General features: G+C 43.4%; 1 protein-coding gene across 4 annotated transcripts in view; it reads left to right on the top strand.

The window, feature by feature from the left end:
• The first annotated feature begins 996 nt into the window (after positions 1–996).
• The window catches only part of cep120 (centrosomal protein 120), a 37722-nt gene continuing 23178 nt past the window's right edge, over positions 997–15540 (top strand). For 3 of the 4 annotated variants that reach the window (XR_013964203.1, XM_080765484.1, XM_080765482.1), the window contains exons 1-16: positions 997–1186; positions 2739–2895; positions 3018–3132; positions 3516–3660; positions 3995–4140; positions 4335–4529; positions 4666–4878; positions 5091–5385; positions 11010–11202; positions 12162–12311; positions 12771–12953; positions 13169–13265; positions 13628–13774; positions 14214–14303; positions 14464–14556; positions 14884–15045. Coding sequence is in view for 3 of the 4 variants with exons in the window: in XM_080765484.1 (XP_080621610.1) it covers positions 1138–1186; positions 2739–2895; positions 3018–3132; positions 3516–3660; positions 3995–4140; positions 4335–4529; positions 4666–4878; positions 5091–5385; positions 11010–11202; positions 12162–12311; positions 12771–12953; positions 13169–13265; positions 13628–13774; positions 14214–14303; positions 14464–14556; positions 14884–15045 (2430 nt within the window). In the remaining variant the exon portion in view is untranslated. The remainder of the gene's footprint in view (positions 1187–2738; positions 2896–3017; positions 3133–3515; positions 3661–3994; positions 4141–4334; positions 4530–4665; positions 4879–5090; positions 5386–11009; positions 11203–12161; positions 12312–12770; positions 12954–13168; positions 13266–13627; positions 13775–14213; positions 14304–14463; positions 14557–14883; positions 15046–15540) is intronic. The other variant, XM_080765483.1, reaches the window with a different exon arrangement.

Genomic DNA, 15540 nt, shown 5'->3' with positions numbered 1-15540 from the left:
GGTCTGTAGATATCTAACAATGACCTCCATAACATCCCCATGGCGACAGGCATGCAAAGGCTCAGCTGGAACCGGATGTCCAGTTACTAAGCCATGGAACAGGACTGTGGAAATAAAATGGCTGTCTCTGAAGAAAGTAAAACAAAACAAAAAAAGTAATTCCTCTCTAGCAGTGGCTCTGACACCCACACAACACCTTACCTGCATTGTATAAGTGGTTGTTCTAAATTATTACTTGAATATAGTGCTATGAACTCTGTTTACAAAATTCTGTCATCTTTTTGGGAGACATGGTGCTGTCTCATAAGGCTGCTTGGTATGTTCAGTCCATCCACCTGCTGTATCAATTTAACTGACATTGAAATCATATACACATGGAATCTGCTGTTGCTTTTTTTATACTGTATATGCCTTAATTCATATGTTTGGCAATCATGATTAAAGGATGTTTATATAAAGCTTTTTGTCTTCTGGCTGTTGATTGAAAACATATCTTGACAGTTAGGCCGGGTTAGCTGGTCTTAATATAATAATAATGTGCATTGTGCATAATCCTAATGGTACACATAGTGAAAAGATTATTGAAACCTCATGAAACCTCCATTCATCACTTGCTTTGAGTTGTGCCCAGTATGGATAGATTTGTTTGAATTGTAGGCATATTAAATAGATCGCTGCTATTTTTTATAGTTAAGCATAAATAAAACGAGGGGACCGTACAACCCTATAACTATAGCCTAAGCTTTATCATGGATCGTCCACAAAGTAACAGTTTTTGTATTGACTTGTGCTTTAATTTGTTTGAAATGTACCCATTCTGCATACTGTGAAATAAAAATGTAAATCAATCAATCAATCAATCAATCAAAGTCTTTTAACTTGCCCTGGTATTTTAACTCCGTACCAGCAGATGGCGGTGAAGAAACGTCAGCACTTCCTATTTTAAAAAGAAGTGGGTGGCGCCAAAGCACAACAACAAAGCGGGGGTGTGCAACGGACAGAGAGACTGTACACACTACACAACTGATTATTAACTCTAGATCTGAATTATAGACGTAGATATAAAGTCAACACAAACGTAGACACAAATTACAAGGTTTACAGAAGGCCTCATCAGCCTTTTGCACAAATGTCAACATGGCTTCGAAGACAGACCAACTTCTTATCGTTGTGTCCATTCTTGGGGGTAAGTCATTTAAAGAGATTAATTTGAGTACTGTTGGCCTGATTACAAACTGGTTTACATCATATAAAACTGCGTGCCATATGGAATTACATTTCCACTTACTACGTTTCCTCTTTTAGTTGGTCATAACACGATATCATGCAAAATCTTAGCCCTGAAACATGACTGTCATGATTGTCGTGAAGTACGAGCGTCATGAACCATGGTTAGCAAAATATATTGTTGCAAAATGAGAATTGCTGCTAATGCAAAGGTGGCCCTGGTCCAGTGCTTACAGCGAGTGAGAGCACTGGACCAGGGCTAATGCAAAGTCCCAAAGTAGAGATTTCCCTGCTGTGTGACGTTGTTACTGTAACTGTTTTAGTGCATATAAATGCGAAGAGATTTCCACTAACCACAATTGCCAGTATACACGTCCAGTGATTTAAGACAGAGTAGTTCTTTTTAATTTCATAACTCTAAGATTGTACAAAAAACAAGGAACCAAATGGGTAAACAAGTGCAATGCTTTATGATGTCGTGTAATTCTCCAATCTGTTAATAAATACTTCAATCAATCGATTCCATTTGTACAACCTCAGAGACCGCGTTACAGACCTGTCACCAGCAGGTGACATTTAATTGGACGTAAACTATCTCATCCTAAAACTAGTGACAATAACTTAAGCCTTCATATGCTGAGAATAACTTGCATGGGAATTTAAGCAAAATGCTTAACATGTTTCATATACTAGACTAGAGACATAGAATGTAATAAATATTATTTTAGCATATTACCGTATTTTATTGTTTGTCTTTAAATGGTGATAGGAGTGATGATGAATTGAACACAAGCAAGCACTGAGGGCTTATTTGGGTTATCATTTTAGTATTCTTTTGTATGGATATGTGCCACCATGCTTTTTTATGAGGGGAGCTAGCCACTCCTATGCCCAGCTTTGTGTGTTTGTGTGTACCCCATAGCAATGATTTGATTGGCTGAGCAATGTGTGTACCCACACAGATACAGAAAGCTATAGCCAGTCTTCTTTTTTTAAATGTTTTTTTTGTGGCTTTCGCCTTATTTAATTTTTTATGGAGTGACAGACAGTAGGCTAACAGGAAATGGGGAGAGAGATGGGGGGGGGGGGGGGGGGATGACATGCAGTGAAGGCCGTCGGGATCGACACTGCCAGACTGGATTGCCAGCCATGGTGCCTGGACCGCTGAGCCACGGCCCAGGCCTATAGCCAGTTTTCTGTGTCTGTGTGTGACACGTAAATGAGGATAAAAAATATTGCCCAGCTTTCCGGGATTGTGTAAACAAACACAAACATTGGCTTGTGATGTTGATCACCCCATCGAGATGATTTGATTGGCTGAGCAAAGTACATACTGTATTGAAGATAAAAGTGAGGGCAGACAATTGAAGACGGAAAGGTGAGGACGCAAATTGTGATTGGCTGGAATGAAAAGATGTATGATGATGAGCGCCCTTCACTTCACACGGGTGTCATTTTTTTTTTTTTTTGGTAAACTGTTAATAAAGTATTCAATCAAAATCAAAATCCAGGTCGCAACTTTCCAAAGAGCCCGCGTCACAGCCTGGTGGTCCAGGCTAAGTTTGACGGGGAGCAGCTCTCCACAGATCCAGTGGAACACAGAGAGCAGCCTCAGTTCTGCACTGAGCTGGCCTGGGAACTGGACCGCAGGACTCTGCACCAGCACAGGTCAGTACTTCTGTCCAATACAAGAACGCTCGCCCCAAAACACCCACGCCCATCCATGATAATTTTGCTCATATTGTGTTGTTGCCCTTGTCATTCCTTCAACATGACCGTTCGGCTCCCAGGCTTCAAAGAACTCCTATCAAACTGCAGTGTTTTGCTGTTGACTCCATCAGCCAGATGAAGGAGAGCATTGGATATATTGTTCTCGATCTGCGGTCCATTCAGGAAGTCAAACAGGTCCAGTAGACTTATGACAAGGATCTTGTATCAAGGATCAAGTATATTGTCCAAATGTTTATAAAACGTAATCATTTGCTTTACTGCTTTACTGTTATGACAAAAAGTTAGCTGAGCCTGAAGGTAAAACTCTCTTATCTCCCCATCAATCTTTGTTCCTACTTCCTACTCTCACCTATGGTCATGAAATATTGATCATGATCAAAAGTACAAGTTCGCTGATAAAAGTGGCTGAAATTGGATTTCTACCTCCACAACCTACATTGTTGTTTTTACCCAATATACTGTACATTATGAGTGTGCTTTCAAACTATGTACAAATGTTAGCAGTGATTGAGAGTTCTTGACAAATTAATGTTTGTCTTTATGTCTTTGTCTGTTAGGATCCTAAGTGGTATCCGTTACTGAGCAGTAAATACACCAAACTGAAGCCTGCCATCCTTCTCACTATGATTCTGGAAAATGACACCAAGCCAGTAGAACCCTCTCCTGATAGGTTCAAAGCCAAGAAAGCCCCGCCCCGCCAAGGTCAGCTGATTCAGTTTCTTCAACTGGTTACTAAATGCCCCACCATCATAGTGCTGGAAAGCAGGCAGAACACACAATGCCATGCGCATTGTGTTCCCCCGCCTTCCAATACTACTACCACCATGCCATGCCCTCAACCCTCACTTCCATCCTTCCATCCTTCCATCTTCAACCGCTTATCCGTAGTCGGGTCGCAGGGGCAACAGCTCCACCAGAGAGTCCAGAGCAACATTAGTAACTTCCTCCAGGGGGATCCAGAGGCGTTCCAGGGCCAGTTTAGAGATATAATATAATATCATTATTTGTACTGAATCAACCTTTCTATCTCCTCCAGGTTCTCCGGCATTGACTGAGCTTCCAGAGAAGTTGGAGGCAGTTCTGATCAAGGATCAGGGCTACCATCAGGTCGGACCTCCAGAGTACTGTACTGACATGTTTGTTCTGTCTGTCACTGTGGCTTTTGCTACCAAACTGGAACAGGTAGGTACTACAAAACCCAAGCTGAAATATGAAATATAAGCCCTTATCGCTTTCCTCCTAGGTATGACACAATATGTCTGCTTACTGGGCTTAGTCTAGTAATGTCAAAGCTGAAACGAAACCTTTATAATATTGTCAGATTGCAAACTAACATTTACTGCTGTGTGTGTGTGTGTGTGTGTCCCACTCCCCAGTTGATTCCCAGCACGATGAAACTGTCAGGAGACTCTGATTTCTTCTTTTACTACCGTCTACTGGAAAATGACATCACCAGCGAGCCCTTCCTCAACCTCCTGAACCCCAGCTTTGAACCAGAGCGCGCCTCTGTGCGCATCCGCAGCAGCAAGCAGATCATCCACACCTTCCTGGGACAACAACCTCGTTTACAGGTAGGTATTTTGTCTTCCTGTGTCTGTCTTGGTTTGTCTCTGTCAATCAGATGTCTTGCTGTAATATACAAACCTATTTCTTTATGCTACCACATTTTAGCACATACCGGTAAGCCATTGTTGGATGTCTCCACAGATCCACCTGTGTTGTGGGAACCACTCGCTAGGCAGCACAGAGGTCTCTCTCTCAGCTCTGACCACTAGCACAGTAGACCTGGACAGCCAGCCAACCACTGTGGAGGGAGCCTTCGTTCTCAAACCTCCTAACAAAACCAGGCAGAAACTACCAGCTCTGCCTGCTGACCTGCAGGCCACTGTAGGAGTAGCTGTTACACTGAGGAGGGAGGAGGTAGCTCACACACACACACACACACACACACACACACACACACACACACACACACACACACACACTCACTCACTCACTCACTCACTCACTCTATAGATGAGGAGAGGCACTCCCCACAAAACCATTCACACATTCATCAGTGTTTGTGGATTGGTCAATGATAGACTAGCTGAAGCTGACTCTATTTTGTTATTTTTTTTCTCGTCATCTAGTTTGTAGCAAATGAAGAGGGAGCAGGTGGACCACAGTTCCCCTCCCGCCCCTCATCCCATCCACCTTCTGTTCCTCCTCCCAACCCCGCTATCTCCCTTCCCCCTCCTGAGGAGAGACCTCGTACACCCACCCTGGTCAAACGGACATCTTCTGGCCAGCCTCTGGACTCCCTGTGTTCACCAGCTCCCGCTGCCTCTCCTCCAGCCACCCATCCTCCAGCCTCTCACACAGAGAGCGAGGTGGAGAGTCTTCGGGAGGAGCTCCATGCTGGACAGAGTCAACCCGGACAAGCAGGTAAGGCTCGTTAAAGGCTCGTACACAAATGTTTCTTGACAAGAAATGATGTATTTTCCAATTAAATATTGGTCGCTCAGCTGTTTGATCCCATGCTGTGGCTTTCCTTTTATTGGCTATTGTCTAATCTGGCTAACGTACTGACTGACTGACTGACTAGACTCTGGGAAGCCATCTTTGAGTTTATCGGCTTATTACACAGATAATTAAAGGACTGTCACCTGAGACATTAAGGCAGTGGTTGGCCATTTTTTATTGAACAAATTCACAATCTACATGTCACCGCTTTGAGCTTTGTGTTTCTTTTTCTGGTATAGCTGGTTTGGGGCATAGCTAATTGATTGATTTGTGTTATTATTTTAGCACTTTTTATTTTTAATAAATGTTCTATTAGTCAGGGTGATATTTCAAAAAATATGAACCCCGAAGGCAAATCGTGTTAATTTATGGCATACATGTTTTCTAGGGGTATTAAGGTCTGCTGAATCCAAATCTGCTGTATGCCAAGCTCAAAAATGGCCGCTAAGCCCTCAAAATGGACAATTTAAAGATGGCCGCCACCACTCTGCTGAAACATAATAAAACGCCTATATTTTTTACTAAACAAGGTAGAAAATAGACTGAAGTGACATTTTTTATGTTTTCATATATGGGGAATACAATGAAATATTCAGATTTAAGATAAATTGTGAAGGAACAACTTTTTTTATAGTTTGTATGGTGAAAATTGGCCTGTTTGGCAACGTTTTTTTCTTTTTTTTGAGGGGTGGGCGTGTTTGACTTGTACTTGCATGCAGCGTGACACATGGACTTAGTCCCAGTCATCCTCAGTGTTCTGGCAGGTGTTGCCAAGTTTTTTGCAATTGCACGCTTCAATGCACTGCATGCGTCCTTTCCTGCAGCCCTTTGTGCAACTGCATTGAGACACCCCTTTGTGCAACTGCATGACGTGATCTCGCTGCATGCTTTTGGCATAGGTGGCAGGGAAAGCAGCCGTGGCACCAACTGACCATTCAGAAGCATCCATCCCATTTCGGTCACTGGAGGAAGATCAGGATGTGGCAAGTGAGCTTGGTTCCAGACTAGAGCCTGATAGTGGGAACGCATGATGTGAAACTTCGCTGCATCTGAGGTTGGCGGCAGAGTCTCTTGTGCACGACCCATACAAAACAACTTGACTCTTGCTTCATTACAAGTGTCAACTTCACGAACACTGTACATCTTACAGATGAATTTCTCTGTTGACTTCGCTATGTCTACTGTCAGAGGACCTTTTCCAAGCCCAATGAGATCCGTTTGATGTTGCTGGAACACCTTCCAGGCTGTTTTCTTAACGTGGCCACTGAACTGAGACACTCTGTCACAGCCAGTGACGGCATGGAAGGCAAGTAGTGTGTCAACTTGATCAGCAGAAGACAACTTGCAAATTTCATGCACTGGAAGATACTTGGGAGCCTTTGATGTCCCAGCTTTCATGTAGAGACGCTTACATTGCATTCTGTCATAGTGTGCCACAAGTAAAAGAAGCACAGCTGTATCACGTGCTGACAACTAGTGTTTCCATTTGAGCATGGATGCAGTGCAAAATCAGTCGTGTGTCAGCTTACTCATGGTCAGCACTTAAAGAAGATACTTCAAGATCTGGATCAGATGACTTGACAGTGGTCGCTTCGGCAAACCCCCCTGATGCAACAATTACCGGATTATTCGCACTGTGTTTAATCAGATGGTTTGAAAGGAAGAGAGCAAGGTCTGCTTTATTTTCCTCAAGTGCCATGAAGCTAGACCAGTCTGGTGGAAGAGGAACTGATTCGATTTTACGACGTATTGGTCTGTGGCGCTGCTTGCGTTTTATCCTTGTGCCTGCTTTTATCGTTTCCTTTTGATACCTGTCAAAGACTATATCAATCCTCTGGCAGTTTTCACCCATTTTAAACACAGATGTAGCAAACATGTTGGCATATTCACCAAATGTTCTAATTGCAGGTGGCTTTCCTAGTGCCATCACGAGTGCTTGGCCATCAATCTTCTGGTGGAAGAACTGACATCTCAGCCAGGTATACAGTACCCCATCTGGCATAATTAACATGATCATACCTGAAGAAGAATGGCACCATACGTTTGAATGCATATGATTATGGGATCTCAATACAGGTGGAGATCCCATAATCCACGTTGTGCTCTTGTAAAGCAAAGTAGGATGCTAACCAGAACTCAGCATTTGGATCATCAACTACAAGAGCTGCAACAAACTCTTTCAAGGGCTGCTGAAATCTGTTGCTATTCAGTTTGTCGATCATCTGTGCAATGTGGTCAGCATCTATGGATGTACAGACATCTGACAGTTCGGCTCTCAGTGTAACATCATTCTCATCCAGATAAGTATAGAGCCGTGGGAGTAATATTTGCCAAAGAGCCTGTGGAGTAATATTTGCCAAAGAGCCTGTAGAGTAATTTTGTGCGCCCTCATGGCACGTGCATACCCCTTTCCTGCCATGGCATGTTGTGCAGCATTAGCTCCCAATAGATCACTCCCTACCCATAGCTCACTCAGGCCAGAATCAGCCATGTGTCGCCCTATTATTCCAAGAAAGTTCATGGCAATATGAAGGCCCCCAAGGCAAGGTGTAAGCACATCCTTGTATTCCTCTACTGACCACTTCAGCTCCATCAATTTTGGATACAGTGCCTCGTCCACAGTCAGAACAACATGCTGCTGTTCCATTGCTTTGGCAATATGGACCACTCGCTTTACGACTGTGTTCAGTGTATCTAGTTCAGATGCAGGAGCCTGTATGATAGGTAGGTAGGTACCCAACTATAGTTTTCTCAGGGTCAACTGTGCTTGCCTCTTGGTTGTAAAATGTCCAGGATGGCATTGTTGTGTGAGATGTCCTAAACACGATGAAGGCCATGTCGGCAGCATGTGCTTTCTGCGCTGCAGGACATTCTTCAGGTGCTTGTGTGAAGCAGTCAGCTGCCATCACACCACTAAATGGGCGCTTTGTGATTCCTCTTGTGGATGCAGGTATGATGTCATTCATTGCCTTGGGGATATCTAAGCTTTCTGTCTTAGAATAAAGGTCAATTCCATTGAGAAGATCACCTTCAGGTGGACCGCGTTGTCAGGCAGCCACTGGAGTGGCATGGAATGTGCCTTTTCCGTCTAGGGTACACTCATTCACTCGTGGAAAACCGGCCTAATGGTCACCCTTCCTAAAAAAGGAAACCTTAGTGAATGCAGCAACTGGAGAGGCATAATGCTATTGTCTATCCCTAGCAAAGTCTTCTGCAGGATTATTTTAGATAGGATACAATCAGCCCTGGACAAACAGCTAAGAAAAGAGCAAGCTGGGTTCAGGAAAGACAAATCATGCACAGACCATATTGCAACCCTGAGAATCATCATCGAGCAGTGCGTAGAGTGGCAATCCCCCCTCTATGTAAACTTTGTAGACTTTGAAAAAGCTTTTGATAGCCTAGACAGGGAAGTGCTGTGGAAACTGCTAGGGCACTATGGCCTACCCTCTAAAATCACCAACCTAATAAAAAACATGTACCAGGATTTCAGTGGCCGTGTGATCAGCAAGGGCAAACTTTCAGACACCTTTGCAATCACAACAGGAGTACGGCAGGGTTGTCTCCTCTCTCCTCTGATCTTCCTCATTGCCATTGATTGGATAATGAGAAAAACAACCAAAGATCATCGGACAGGAATCCAGTGGACCTTGTTTACACAGCTCGAGGACCTGGACTTTGCAGATGACCTCGCAATACTCTCTGAAAACCACACACACATGCAACAGAAGACAGACAGACTGCAGGCAAACAGCGAACAGCTTGGGCTCAAGATCAACACCGGTAAAACGAAGACTATGAAGATAAATCCGCGGGTACACGACCCCATCACACTTGGAGGAGAGGCCATAGAAGATCTGGAACACTTTACATATCTAGGGAGCAACATCAGCAGGGATGGAGGAGCAGACAGGGACATAGAGCAAAGAATCAGCAAAGCACAGCTGGCATTTAGGATCTTGCGACCAATCTGGATATCCAAACAGCTCTCTAATAACACCAAGCTACGGATCTTCAACACAAATGTGAAGACCGTCCTGCTCTATGGCTCTGAAACATGGAAGACTAACGAGGGCCTAATAAACAAGCTACAGGTGTTTGTAAATAAATGCCTGCGTTTCATCCTCAAACTATGGTGGCCCATCAAAACCACAAATGAGGAGTTATGGAGGATCTCAAAACAGGACAGTATAGATAATACCCTCAAACGCAGAAAGTGGAACTGGATAGGCCACACCCTTAGAAAGGACACAGAAAACATCACAAGGCAGGCCCTGGACTACAATCCACAGGGGAAGAGGAAACAGGGTAGGCCAAGAAACACCTGGAGACGTTCCACTATCCAGGACCTTAAGGACATTGGAATGAGCTGGCAGGAAGCAAAAGCACAGGCCCAGAAGAGAGTGAGATGGAGAGCTCTGGTGGACGCCCTATGCCCCTCGACGGGGTAAAGAGGATTAAGTCAAGTAAGTCAAGTACACTCATTAATGTCTATGTTGTCAGTTGAGAAATGGACAAATCGACCCTTAACTAAATTTTGCGGAATGACAGCACCTTCATCCTCCATGGTCGCCAATGTCCTTTTAGCCAGTTCAGTGATGGATTACCTCACGATAACTCATGACGTGCTTAAATAAGGCTGGCCTGATAACTGGTGATGGTCTCCAGGTGTGTTCACTCTGGCAGAAGCTCTACCCACACCCAGAACTAGGTCACACTGTGACAATACATTTTGTGTGTTTTTTTCTTTTCTGTGAGGTTCAACTCCTTCTGAGAGAAGAAACAAGGTGTTTGTGGCTGATATTTGAGTTAGGCCATCAGTTTATGCCACAGGCATTCAATATGCTATTTAAGCAATTTCTTCACAAGTATTTTGGAGTTGGTTAACTTTATAACCTCCCGATGTGCTGGTTGGTGCCTTGCATGGTTTCTGCTGCCATCGGTGTATGAATGTGTGTGTGAATGTAATGCACAATCTCTGAAAGCGCCTTGGATAAAAGCGATATATAAATGCACCATTTACCATTTAATAAATGACAATTTTCACAATAAATATGAGTTTTAAGCAGTTTCCTCACACTTGATTTAAATTCAGATTATTTAATTGGATTCCCCATATATGAAAACATAAAAAATGTCACTTCAGTCTATTTTCTACCTTTGTTTAGTAAAAATATAGGCGTTTTATTATGTTTCAGCATAGTGGTGGCCGCCATCTTTAAATGGTCAATTTTGAGGGCTTAGCGGCCATTTTTGAGCTTGGCATACAGCAGATTTGGATTCAGCAGACCTTAATACCCCTAGAAAGCATGTATGCCATAAATGAACACGATTTGCCTTCAGGACTTTAAATAAGCACATATTCTGAAATGCTGCCCTGACTATATATTTGGTTCAGTTATCCCTCGACGATGTGATATAGCCCATTCTTTCACTCAGTTATTATCAAATGAAACATTTTCTCTGTCATCTGCAAAACAAAAAATATTGCTTGCTTTAGCCATTTCCATGTTGGTCCAATCACTGATTGGTGTCTACCTCTGCAGCTTCAGAGGTGGAGGTGGGTGTACAGGACCAGGGCCAGGCAGAGATTGTAGCAGCAGAGGGCGGAGTGTCATCTGTCAGTGTGTCCGCTCCTAAAGTGTCCATCCCTGCCTCTGCTCATCACTACTGCTTCTCACTGGACCTCCGCAGCCTGGGTCGTCTGAGCCTCACACACCCTGTCAACGCTATGCTGAGGTACCACAGCACCTAGTTTCTGGATCTGTCCCACCTGAGTAAATTAACATACAGTACTGTGCAAAAGGTTTAACCCAACATTTGTCTAGATTTGCATTTTTTTCTCTCCAAGCGATTCACTTATGCTTACTTACGTTACTTATGCCTATCGCCCAACCTTGGGCATAGGCCACGAACAAGAGCTCTCCAGGCATCACTTCACTTATGCACGGAAACATAACAACTGCATTGCAGACCAATGGAAGCGAGTCGAAATGTTGAGTGTCTGCTGGCAGCAATGAAGCATGGTGGATGTTCTTTGCAGGACTGGGGCTGCATTTGAGTTTGAGATTTGGTCAGAAGTGCTCTCCTCAATGCTGAGTACAGACAGATTTGTTCGGAAGTGCTCTCCTCAATGCTGAGTACAGACAGATTCTTATTCATCAGGTCCCATCAGGGAGGTGTCTGTCTGACCCATCCCTACATCTTTTCTGCAGGATGTAATCAACACCAAACATACTATCTACTATATCTATATCTACTATATTCAGTGAACAGAAGAACAAGAAGTCTACAAGTCAACAGATGGTGTTCTCCCCACAGCACCCTGATCATTCAGTCATTCAAAGAGACAGAAGCATTTGAATGAGACTAAATATACAGAACAATTGTGTCAAGCTCTCAAATAATTTAGTTTAGAACAACTTACCTATTGACTACTTTAAAGAAGTATGCACAAATGGGGCATACAAACCCTTTTCTAGACCAAAAAAAACAATGGGCTGAATGTCTTGTACCTGTAAACGGGTATATATAATCTTGTACCTGTAAACGGGTATATTCTTCTCAAATCTTCCAGCTTCATGAATCTCAGCCATTCTGATATTGACACTGATGTATCAATATCGTAGTATTGCCGTGTGTTGCAGTTGAAATGCATTCCTTCTTCTGTATTCAGGAGCACTGTGCTGTTTTTCCAGGTACTCGTACCAGTTCTTTGGTAGTGCAGCTCCTATAATGACCAACCCTCCAGTGGAGCTCCAGAGAAACATGGAGGTGTTTCTGCCTCAGTCCTACTGTGCCTTTGATTTTGCTGCCCTGCCGCAACAACTACAGGATACGTTCCTCAGGTTAAGACCACACAACACAGATTACACAGCATACATACACATTGCCATGAGATGCGATTAGATTCCCCTTTTCTGGTCCTTTGTCTCTCATTCAGTCTCTCTCGCTCACATATTCTTTATTCTTTTATTCTTTGATTCTCTTTACTGGGATAGTAAAATAATTAAACACACACTTCACTAGAACCCGAATTCATGGCACAGTGTTAAAACACCTGCCCGGCCACCACCGTGGAATGAATCTAGGGGTTTGAATCCACCGCGGTGCATCCAGCTTTGCCGAGCATCTTTAGGAGTGTGGGTAGGGTAGGGAGGTTCTCCTGTGTCCTCCCTGTGGGGGCTCCTCGCTGGCAGGTGGGCCAGTAGGGGGGGGGGGGGTAAATGTTTTTCTTTCTAAGAAAACAGAAAGAATAACCTGAATGAATGAATAGTTTTTTTTATGTGCATATTTCTGTGGTCCAGAGTTCCTGTGCTAGTGGAGGTGTGGCACAGAGACAGCAGTAGCAGAGACCAGCTGATGGGGACAGCCAGTATCCAGCTGTCTGCCCTCCTCAGTACCGACAAGACCAGGTTCCTGGGAGCTACTGGGGAACAGCACTGGAGACAGACTCACACAGACAGAATACCGGTCCTAAAACCACACGGGTATGAATAACGAAATACTTAACCACTCATATTTATTCATATTATCTACTGACTTATTACCAGCCAATACATATTATATTTGTGTTCCAATCATTCACTGAAAATCAAGAAACATATGCCATAGAAATACAGTGCTCTTCTTTAATTGTTTATTGTGCAATTTGGTTGTTATTAATTGTTAACAATGTTCCACATGACTGTGTCTGTCCACTCAGTCCCAGTGAGAAGGTAGCCGAACTTTTCTATGTTACCACTCTAGAGGACCTGGGATTGGTCACAGCCAAGGACATCAGTGTCTCTGATTCACTACAGGTCAGAACACCAATTAAATAGAATATGTATTATATAGCAATATCCATTTGATGTTGGCAAGTAGCGGTTGAATTCCTTTGTCAATGTTTCGTAAAGGTTCTGGTTTTAAACTACATCTATTCCAGTATACGTATGGACTGGAAAGTTGTTCACTTGCTCATGTGTTTTGTTTTTATGATCCCGTACTTGTATGCCAGATCTTGTTTTGCAAACTGCCAGCAAATGATATAGCATCACATGACTCAGCCAGGTTCACAGCACAGCTTCCAGGCATTGTATGAGAAGTTTTATAGTAATCCGTCTTACTTGATGTCAATGTCTCTCCAAAAAAATGGAACATCCATCCACCACCACAACGGAAGCAACCTCAACAGCCAGCATCAAAACCTGCTGCTGCCCCCAGCTCTGCCCCACAGGACCCTACTCCAGCCAGGGAAACCATGGAGTACCGCACCGCTCTGGAGCTGGAGCTGTGGAAGGAAGAGCAGGAGGACTTGTTCGATGACCAGGTGACGTAGCCTGGCATAGCCGGGTGCAGGTCTTTTTTCCAACAGCATTGATCCGAAACCTCAATCCTAACCTAACCCTAACCGCAAGCACGGGAGCAGCGCATGTCGGACCATCGCTTTTTCGCATCGCAGCGAATGTCCCCCCGCTGCGGATCGGATCGTTGCCCCGTCGGCTAGAATGCTGTCGGAAAAAAGGCCGCCTCCCGGCATAGCAATACTAATATCACTGCATAGATATTAGTCTGGATTTATTTCCTGTACATTTTATGGAGCAGAATGTAAAGTCAGTTTATGCATGTGGACTACCCTTTGTTGTACACTACAGGGCTCAGAGTGCAGTTTTGGTGTTTTGTGACTATCACTTTGGCGCAACCATTGCCACAATGATTATAACCGAGAAAATAATTGATTTGCTTTAATTTCTGTGTTTGTTCCATAGCTGAAGAAGAAAGAGTTGAGCCATATGCAGGCCTTGGCAGAGGAGTGGAGGAAGAGAGACAGTGAGAGAGAAGCTTTGGTCAGGAAGAAGGTACCTACACACATATTCACACATACAAATGATGGCTTTTGTGGTATTCATACGCATTCTAAAAATGACTGTGATATTGTCCATCTACCCTTTCTACAGGTTTCCTATTGTCTCTCTCAAACGGTTCTCTCTTTTAATAATTTTCTCTGTCTTTCTACAGGAGGTAGAGTATAACCTTCTGGAAGAGCAGTTGCAGAAGACTCTGTGTGACCTGGAGAGGAGAGAAAAACAACTGGCAAATGCTGAGATAGAGGTTTGTGTATAGTGTGTGAGAATGATTAAATGTAGTTTTTTTCCTTATACAGGTTGTTATTGTTAATGGTATGGTCACATATTATGCTAATTACTCAAATTGCTCAACATGCAACTTTTAGCAACCAAGCTAAATTTCACCCATTAGGCCTATAGATAATATTTCTATCATAAAAGTTTCTGGGTTCATGAAATTTCCAGTAGACTATTATGTGAGTTTGAATTGAAGCAAAACCTTGTGCTTGCTCATGTCATGTCCACTACACACACACACACACACACACACACACACACACACACACACACACACACACACACACACACACAGACCCAGAGGCTGCAGAAGGATCTTCGGGCTGAACATGAGCTGACCCAGAGAGAGCTGCAGGAGAGCAGCAGGAGGCTGCGACTGGACTCTGACCACCGGGTGGCGCTGGAGAGAGACAAAGTCAGACTGATGGAGGAGGAGAGAGCTAGACTGCTACAACAAGTAGGGAGAGACAGAATACCAGCCCAATGAATGAATGAATCTTTATTTTTTTGTTTTGTCATTAAGACACCAAAAACATAAATAAACTAGAACTGCACTCTGTCGAGTGCATACTTGCTTGTTGCACACTAGTAGGCCATAAAAGTACTTTTGACCGCTACAAACTGTCAAATCTCAGTTTCTCTGTGAAGGAACGTTTGAAATGTTGATTAGGTTTAACTATTTGCTACCTACCTACTTTATGAATGTTACGTAATGACTACTTGTGCCTGATATGGCAGTGGTGCCAGATTACATACATGTATACATAAGAGCATTACCTTTAATTCTCCCAACACTATAACATATCGTCATTACGTCACCATCGAAAACCAATTACTCTGGCATTGGGTCCTTTAATCCACATATTTATTACGTCATCATTGAGAGCTAGTTATACATATACTATGTATATGTAATTTGTAAGTTGATTAGCGGTATATTTTATGTTTACGT

Source organism: Protomyctophum bolini (assembly GCF_963924005.1).
Source record: "Protomyctophum bolini genome assembly, chromosome: 6".
In the NCBI taxonomy this organism is placed as follows: Eukaryota; Metazoa; Chordata; class Actinopteri; order Myctophiformes; family Myctophidae; genus Protomyctophum; species Protomyctophum bolini.
Note: the sequence above shows the minus strand (reverse complement) of the source record. Positions and strands in the feature narration are given on the sequence as shown.